Genomic DNA, 9,009 nt, shown 5'->3' on the forward strand with positions numbered 1-9,009 from the left:
GGCACTCCTCCATTCCAGCTGACGCTTCGTCCATCAATGTTGGTGACCAGAAGACACCCTGTCCACTGCCTGCCTGGCGGATGCTGAATTGCGGCTCGCTAATGTGAAGCCTGACTCCATCCTTTTTTTCCCATTGCACAGACTGAAACCCGGCCTGTAATTATTGACGGAAAAACAGGAAGTGATATTAGAACACCACTGATAAATAAATTTAAGGTTTGTACGCTGTGTAGTGCAAAAAGTGACACTTTGAGTTTCCTAATAGACAGTACAATATTTTTGAAAGTGCGTACTCTGTCTGAGTCTCCTTTTGAAGGATAAATAAGTATGGGCAAATTAATTTAGCGGATCTTTCCCCTCAGCTAGGTGTACTGTAAACTGTGTTTTAGAACAAAATTAGACCTTCCCAGCAGTGCTCCCACCCAGACCCTTACTAAAGCCAGTCGCAAATATGTAGAAGACCCCCAATCAGATCTCAAAAAACGAGGCCTAGTAGAACACTGGTGACAAAACGTACTTTGAAAGTAAAAGTAGGCCCAAATACCCCCTTACCCACCGTGGATTGTATTCAAACCACTTGCAAGCAAGCAAAAGTATCCATACCCAGCATCGCTCCAAGACTCGCAAACCCCCCCACCCAAACACATGCAATACAAATACTGCTAACCCTAACGAGCCCTAAGTTAAGAATAGTGGCAAAGGTTTTCTTTAACTATGCCAAATTCCCCCTTTCCCAACATGGATTTTCTTCAAATCACTTGCAACCAAAATTACACATTCCCACGAGTGCTCTAAGACCCCAGAACTCAGTTACAAAAATCTAGAACACCCCAAAACACATGCAATCCTGCAGCTAGGGCTAACCCTAACGAACCCTAAGTTACAAAAAGTGCCAAAAGGCTTTTCCTTATAGATTTCGTCCAAACCACTTCTATCCAGTATTAGACCTTCCCAGCAATGCCCCAAGACCCGCCAAACCCACCCGCAAAAAAGCACAACACCCCAAACAGTCAAAAAGGAAAATCTCATACTTACAATATTTATCGGCCTTCGGTCCAAGCGCGCTGTGCAGCTAGGTCATAACTCCCGTTTTCCACCACGGATTTCCTGAAAAGCAAATGCAATCAAAATTAGACTATCCCAGCAGTGCTCCCAGACCCCAAAACTCACCAACAAACACCCAGAACCCCCCAAAGAGCACCTCAAAGGCAAGCAAGTCAGCAAAAGCGCAAAAAGAAATTGCCTCCGATTTGGTCTAAACCACTTTTATCCGGTATTAGACCTTCCCAGCAATGGCCCCAAAGCCGTCAACCCAGGCGAAAACTAGTAGAAGACCCCCAAACAGCCAAAAAGCAAAAGTTAAAAAATGGGGACTTAGTCATTTTCTTGGCAATTTCCAAAATCACTCCACACGCGCTCTGCAGCTAGGCCCTAACTCCCCTCTGCCACCATGGATTTGCTTCAAACCTCTTGCAATCTAAAGTATCCATAGCCAGCAGTGCTCCCAGACCCCGAAACCCACCCACAAACAGCAGGAGGCCCCCAAACAGGCCCCCGAAAACGCTACATTGAGCAAAATGTCAGAAATAGCAAAAACAAATTCTGCATGGATTTTGTCCAAACCACTTCTATACGGTATTAGATCTTCCCAGAAATGCCCCAAGACCCGCCAACCCACCCGCAAAAAAGCACAACACCCCCAAACAGCCAAAAAGTAAAATCTCATACGTACAATATTTATCGGCCTTCGGTCCAAACGCGCTGTGCAGCTAGGTCATAACTCCCGTTTTCCACCACGGATTTCCTGAAAAGCAAATGCAATCAAAATTAGACTGTCCCAGCAGTGCTCCCAGACCCCAAAACTCACCCACAAACACCCGGAACCCCCCCAAAGAGCACCTCAAAGCAAGCAAGTCAGCAAAAACGCAAAAAAAAATTTGCCTCCGATTTGGTCCAAACAACTTTTATCCGGTATTAGAGCTTCCCAGCAATGGCCCCAGAGCCGTCAACTCACCCGCAAAGAAGTAGAACACCCCCACAAGTGCAGAGTCTTTCTTCATTGGGCGTAAACCAGCCCTCTGCTTTGATGGAAATAGGAGTCTGGAGGAGGAGGATAGAGGAGCATGTTCTTGTGAACTTGTGAACCTGAGGAATGCAGACTGCGGCACCTTTAAATCAATAAGCAAACAAGTGAAGACAGTTCTGCTGATGGGCTTGTTTTTGTAATTAGGGGATTAAAGTTTGAATTATATTAACTGTGCACAACAAAGAAAGACAGACACACAGGAATAAAAGTGAATAAGGAGAAAAAGAAAGTTATTGATTCATTGTCTCATTTTCAGGGCTCGGTGTCAGGGAATAAGAATAAGGGTTTGTCATCATACTCTGCAAATTCAGGCAGGGTGAGGTCAGTGTCACCTAACAGAGAAGAAGTTCCCTCATCTACGTTGCTGTCCACCTCGTCTTCATCCGGCATGCTTTCTCGTACTTTGTAATCTGGTGGTATGAGGTGCTGATTCATCTTGATCATTGTTAACCTCTCCACATTTTTGGGCGAGAGGCGGCTCCGTTTGGAAGTTACAATGCCACCAGCAGCACTGAAAACACGTTCAGAAGACACCCTTGCCTGTGGGCAAGACAAGTAGTTTATAGCCAGGTTGGAGATCTGTGCCCACAATTCTTTTTTCCCATGCCAATACGCCAACGGGTCAGCATTAACATAGACCTCTGTTGAGTCATTCAGATAGTCCTGCACCATCGACTCAAGGTCCTCCAAGGTTCCTCCACTTTGCTTACTTTTTGCTGTGACCTTTTGAGAACCAAACCCAAGCCGAGTTAGCCAATCCTCTTCTGCATCCAATGTTACTGTTGTGTCTGGTGCAGATGATCCGGTTGCCGGTGCCTTTAACGGCTGAGAGGTCACTTGTGCCACAGCCACAGGTGCAGAAGTGGATTCTTTTGACTTGGGATGGCCTGCTGATGCTGATGTACTGCCTTTTCCTTCAATTTGCTGCCGTTCTCTTTCAAACCTCTTGGCTGAGAAGGCTAGCCAACGTTTGTACTTTGTAACATCTTGATCACCAAAAGGAAAGAATGCTTGGCCTGCCAGCGCCTTTTTGTAGCGTGGATCCAGAATAGTAGCACAAATGTAATGTTGTTCTGAGTGGATCATTTTAAAACGTTCATCACCAAGTAGGCGCTCTAATAATTTCTCCGCCAAAATAAAAGCGTCTTTCTTTTTTTCATCTTTTTCAAACATAGAAGACACCGCCTTCAGTTGGTGCTCCAGCATGAGCAACAATGGGATAGCTTTTCCCAAATTACAGTCCTCCTTGCTGCCTGCACGCGTGAAGACCTCAAAAGGACAAAGCATGTCTGTCAGGCTTTTAACTAGGTTCCATTGCGCCGCATCTAGCCTCAGTTCCTTCTGAGCTGTACCCACTTGTCCCGGGGGCTCAGGGAGGTTTGGAGGTTCGACCACTGGTGCGGGAGAGGCCGGCTCAAAGAGAAACACTGGTGCTTTGATTAAGGGTTTTAAGGAGGGCTTTATTGTTATATACGTTTTCTTCATGAAAAGGTAATGAGTCTCTAGTCTCTTGTTATCGCTGAATGCCGCGGTGCCTTCTGGTCGTGGAAGTCTTTGTCTTGATACGTCTCAATAGCAGGATCCCACGTGGTACCGGAAAGAAAAGGAAATCAAGAGAAGGCGGATTACTGCCTGCACTCTGGGTAGAAATACGCAAGGACCGGGAGTGAAGGAAACGCAAACCCCGTGAAGTGCTCCAGTTATCTAAGGGAGTGACGGAAGGTGCTCGTGCTCAGGCAAGGGTTTGGTTGCAGGAAATGTCACACCGGGGGCTGTCTCCGCCTCCCAACCCAACCCGCGACCCGGCCCCGTACCTCTCTAAGCCACGCTCCTCCCGTGGGCGCGTGGCAGGGCGATGCGTCCGACCGTTGGCCTCCTGGCTTGTCGTTTCCGTCTGCTTCTCGTCCTTGACCTGGTTCCGCGCTGCTCTCCTCCTCGATCTCCTCCGCAGGGGAAACGCCGTCCGTCTTCGATGCCGTGCTTCCTGCTTTTGTCGTCACTAGGGGCGTGACTCCACAATCCCAGCCGTCGGCCTTAAAGGAGCCGTATACGTTCACCCCTGATGGCCATTCCGTTTCGGGGTCTCCGTCTTCCTCATGCCACGTAGAAGTCTGCGGCTGTTGAGACAAGACGCAAGGTGAAAGGGGGGTGGCGCACCACCAGTCTTTATATGCAGGTGTCTCTTGACAGTCAGACCCGTGACACACCTCCCCCCCTGGCATCTCCCGATCGGGGAGAGGGAACACCCGGGACAAAAAGTCCGCATTTGCATTGTCTTTTCCTTTGCGATGTTGCACAGTAAATGCATAGGGCTGTAAGGACAGAAACCATCATAACACCCGGGGGTTGTGGCCACTATTTTGGTGCATCCACTTCAGGGGAGCGTGGTCTGTATGTAGAACGAAGGGCTTGCCCTCCAGGTAGTACTTTAATTTGTCGATTGCCCATTTAATTGCCAAGGCCTCCTTTTCGATGGTAGAGTAACGGCACTCCCTGGGGAACAATTTCCTACTGACGTATAGGATCGGATGTTCAATGCCTTCTTTGACTTGTGATAGTACAGCACCTATCCCCTGATTAGAAGCGTCCGTGGATAACATTAATGGTTTGCTGTGATCCGGCGAGATTAAAACAGGAGCCGTTGTCATCGTGGACTTTAGAAGGTGAAAAGCCTGTGAGGCCTCTCTTGATGGGTTACTAAAGTCCTTGGCCTTGGCGTCTTTGCGTAGCAGATTGGTTAAGGGGGCTGACAATTCTGCAAAGCCTGGAATAAAGCGCCTGTAATAACCCACTAGGCCAAGAAAGGCTCTAAGGTCTCTTTTGTTATTGGGGAATGGAACTGCTGCTATCGCTCTTACTTTTTCGCTTTGGGGAGCGATGGTTCCTTCACCCAACACATAGCCCAGGTATTTCACACTTTGAAAAGCTGCTCTCGATTTTTTTGCGTTGATGTGGAGTCCTGCTGTTTGTAGGGCTTCCAGAATGGTTTGTAAGTGTCTCAGATGTTCCTCCCAGTTCTGACTGTAAATGACTATGTCATCCAAGTAGGCTGACCTAAAGTGCGAAAAGGGATGTAAGACCTTGTTCATCAGGCGCTGAAATGTTGCCGGAGCGCCGTGTAATCCGAAAGGCAGAACGGTGAACTCAAAAGCACCTTCATCCGTTACAAAAGCTGTTTTCTTTCTGTCCTCCTCCCGAAGGGGGACCTGCCAATACCCCTTCGTGAGGTCAATGGTGGTGATATATTTAGCGTCTCCAATTTTTTCAATCAAGTCATCGACTCGAGGAATTGGATACGTATCAAAATGAGAGACAGCATTTAATGCTCGAAAGTCCATACAAAATCTTTTAGTGCCATCAGGTTTAGGAATTAGAACAATCGGGGATGACCAAGGACTCTGTGAAGGGCGTATGACGCCCAAGTCGAGCATGTCCTGCACTTCTTTCCGTACAATCTCTTTCCTTGCTGCGGGAATTCGATAGGGTCTTTGTTTTACCACTTCCCCAGGAAGGGTTTCGATGCAGTGCTCTGCTAACTCAGTCCTTCCTGGTAAGTCGGAAAATATTGCTGTATACGGGGTTAGAGTCTCTGTTAGCTCTTGTTTTTCCTGGGGAGTCAGCTCTGGGTTCACCACCAACTGTTCTAGAGTAGAGATATGTTGGGCCTCCATCTGCCCTACGAATTGTCCCATCCGGGGTAGGGGTCCCAACCACTCTTTCAAGAGATTGATATGGTAAATTTGTGATTTGTGAGGGGTTAACCGGAGTCTATAGGTAGTGTTTCCGATTTTTTCAGTGATCTGATATGGGCCTTGCCACTCATGCTTGTTCTTAGTACTGATGGAAGGCAGTAGCACTAGAGCCCATTTTCCTACCTCCAGTGATGTTAATCTTTTACCCTTGTCATAGGATTTCTTGTACCTCTCATGTTGATGCTCCATGGAGGTATAGGCGAGTTCTCTTAATTTACCAAGTCTGGTTCGGAGCTGAGAGGTGTATTCCAACATGGATTTTTGCTCCTGGGACGTTTCGTTTTCCCACATCTCTTTAGTGATGTCTAGGAGACTCCTGGGCATCCTACCATACAGTAGCTCAAACGATGAGCATCCTAGGCTGCTTTGCTTTTGGGCTCTTATCACATAAAGGGCGATAGGTAGGAGCCGATCCCAGGCGGGCCCTTCAGCCGTCAGCATTTTTTTTAGTGTTTGCTTCAGAGTCTGGTTGTATCTTTCCACCAAACCATCGGTTTGTGGATGATACACCGAGGTTTTCAAATGTTTTATGTCCAGTGAGGCACACACTTCCTTCATTAATTTTGAGGTGAAGGGAGTCCCCTGGTCGGTCAATACTTCTTTAGGAAAACCTACCCTGGTGAAAAGTTCCACAAATTTTTCAGCGATGGCAGCTGTGGTAGTGTTCTTTAAGGGAAAAGCCTCAACAAACCGAGTGGCATAGTCCACGATTACCAAGGCATATAGAAAGCCTCTCCCAGTCTTTGGTAGGGGCCCTATCAGGTCCATGCCCACTCGCTCAAAGGGGATACCAATTATGGGCATCCGTTGTAGGGGGGCAGCCGGAGGGCGCTGTGTGTTTCTTCGTTGACAGACCTCGCACCGGGCACAGAATTCTTGAACATCTTTGTAGATACCCGGCCAATAGAAGTTTCGCAGGATACAGTCAGTGGTTTTTTCCTTGCCGGCATGTCCTGCCATCAAGTGGGCATGTGCAAAGAATAACACTTGTTCTCTAAAAGACTGGGGAACCAATAGCTGCATCTCTGCTTCTTGGTTGGCTTGTCTATATAACAAGTCGTTTTTGATCAAAAAGCGGGGAAATCTTGGAGAGGTCTGATCATCTGAGTTATGGGCGGCTTCCCAAGCGTGGAAAAGGGATCTATCTTCAGCCTGAGCAAATCTGAAGCTGCGATCAATAACCCAGGGTTCGGGGGATAGGTAGGATGGAATATTCACCCCATTCCTGGCTGTGGAAAGGTGTTCCTTAAATAGGGACAGGAATTCTGGATTGTCGGTCCCCAGGATCATATCCTCAGGCAGGGAATCAACTACCCCCACGCTAACAGTACAGGGGTCTCTATCCTGCGGTGTGAGTGTGATGGAGGCCACGGGGTAAGGCTTCACGTCCCCATGGACGCACCTGATATACACGGGACTCTTATGATTCAACTGACCCGGGGTAACGAACCTTGACTGTACCACAGATTGCCTACATCCTGAGTCTAACAATGCTTTTAATTGGAACCCATTCATCCTTATACTCACGTAAAACGTGCTGCCCATTTCGGCGGAATACATCACAGTCCGGGGCAGATACCCCACTTCCATGGGTTCCTCATGGCTCTTCCTTTTTGGACACATCCGGGCGATGTGGCCCCACTCGCCACATTCGAAACACTGTGGTCCTTTTGTCGGAGGAACCATCATACCGGGTGGTCTGAATGGTCGGGGAGCCTCTAGTACTGGTTTCGGCCTTTTGTCCGTTTTGTTGGTAGGAGTACCTTTGGAGGTCTTTTCTGGCTCCCACGGAATAGACTTGGGTTGGGCCCTTGCATATTGTGATGCCATCTCAATGGCTTGTTCTACTGTCAGGCCTACATGCTGTTTGAGCCAACGCTGGGTCGCATATGGTAACGCCTCCATAAACTGCTCTACATAGATTTTATTCAGTATCTCTTCCTTTGTACACACATCGGGGCGAAGCCATTTGTCCGCCGCCATTTTTAACCTGAAGAACAGTGTTTTCGGATTTTCCCCAAGAACCCCTTTCTCTTTTCGGAAGCGGACTCTATAGGCCTCCTGGTCCAAGCCTAGATGATCCAGTATGACCATTTTAATAGTTGCATATGGGGTTGTCCCCAGGGGATTCGCTGCTTGATATGCAGATTGGGCTTCGGCGGTAAGGAGAGGGGCGAGAAAGAACGGCCATTTTTCTTCGGGCCAGCTCATTGCCCGAGCTGCTCTTTCAAAGTTCACCAAAAAAGCGTCAGGATCCTCACCGGGTACATATTTTTGAAGGGCCATTCCTGACGGATGTGGAGTGTGTACACGTCCTTCACCCGCGGCCGCCTGTTGGACAGAGGGTATGGGAATGGACTTAAGGCCCTCTACGTGTGCGGTCATGGTTTTAGTAAAAAGTTCTCGGTCCGCTTGAGCAATGGACAGCTGGTTCTCCACGGCCCATTCTAACTTCTCCTGCCCCTTTATGAGGTGGTCGATAAGGGTCTCCATCTTGGTCTCACTGATGGATGATGAAGTAGATCCCACTTCTGACACCAAATGTCCCGGGGGCTCAGGGAGGTTTGGAGGTTCGACCACTGGTGCGGGAGAGGCCGGCTCAAAGAGAAACACTGGTGCTTTGATTAAGGGTTTTAAGGAGGGCTTTATTGTTATATACGTTTTCTTCATGAAAAGGTAATGAGTCTCTAGTCTCTTGTTATCGCTGAATGCCGCGGTGCCTTCTGGTCGTGGAAGTCTTTGTCTTGATACGTCTCAATAGCAGGATCCCACGTGGTACCGGAAAGAAAAGGAAATCAAGAGAAGGCGGATTACTGCCGGCACTCTGGGTAGAAATACGCAAGGACCGGGAGTGAAGGAAACGCAAACCCCGTGAAGTGCTCCAGTTATCTAAGGGAGTGACGGAAGGTGCTCGTGCTCAGGGAAGGGTTTGGTTGCAGGAAATGTCACACCGGGGGCTGTCTCCGCCTCCCAACCCAACCCGCGACCCGGCCCCGTACCTCTCTAAGCCACGCTCCTCCCGTGGGCGCGTGGCAGGGCGATGCGTCCGACCGTTGGCCTCCTGGCTTGTCGTTTCCGTCTGCTTCTCGTCCTTGACCTGGTTCCGCGCTGCTCTCCTCCTCGATCTCCTCCGCAGGGGAAACGCCGTCCGTCTTCGATGCCGTGCTTCCT

At 48.7% G+C, this 9,009-nt stretch overlaps 1 protein-coding gene across 1 annotated transcript; it reads right to left on the reverse strand.

The window, feature by feature from the left end:
- Positions 1–3,846: 3,846 nt before the first annotated feature.
- Positions 3,847–8,508, reverse strand: LOC147659147 (uncharacterized). Its single transcript, XM_086951941.1, has 2 exons — positions 7,366–8,508; positions 3,847–4,203 (listed from the first exon to the last, which is right to left on the reverse strand). Exons 1-2 carry the CDS (start codon positions 8,506–8,508, stop codon positions 3,847–3,849), a joined length of 1,500 nt encoding a protein of 499 aa, XP_086808067.1.
- Positions 8,509–9,009: the final 501 nt, after the last annotated feature.

The sequence above is a fragment of the Lissotriton vulgaris genome, unplaced genomic scaffold, assembly GCF_964263255.1.
Source record: "Lissotriton vulgaris unplaced genomic scaffold, aLisVul1.2 SCAFFOLD_1459, whole genome shotgun sequence".
Lineage (NCBI taxonomy): Eukaryota > Metazoa > Chordata > Amphibia > Caudata > Salamandridae > Lissotriton > Lissotriton vulgaris.

Bases quoted from the DNA above. Each gene is read 5' to 3' on its own strand.
- LOC147659147 (XM_086951941.1), bottom strand. From the start codon at position 8,508: ATGAAGAAAACGTATATAACAATAAAGCCCTCCTTAAAACCCTTAATC. The intron at 4,204-7,365 runs GTGAGTATAAGG...TTGTCTCAACAG, and splicing joins AAATGGGCAGCACGTTTTAC to CCGCAGACTTCTACGTGGCA.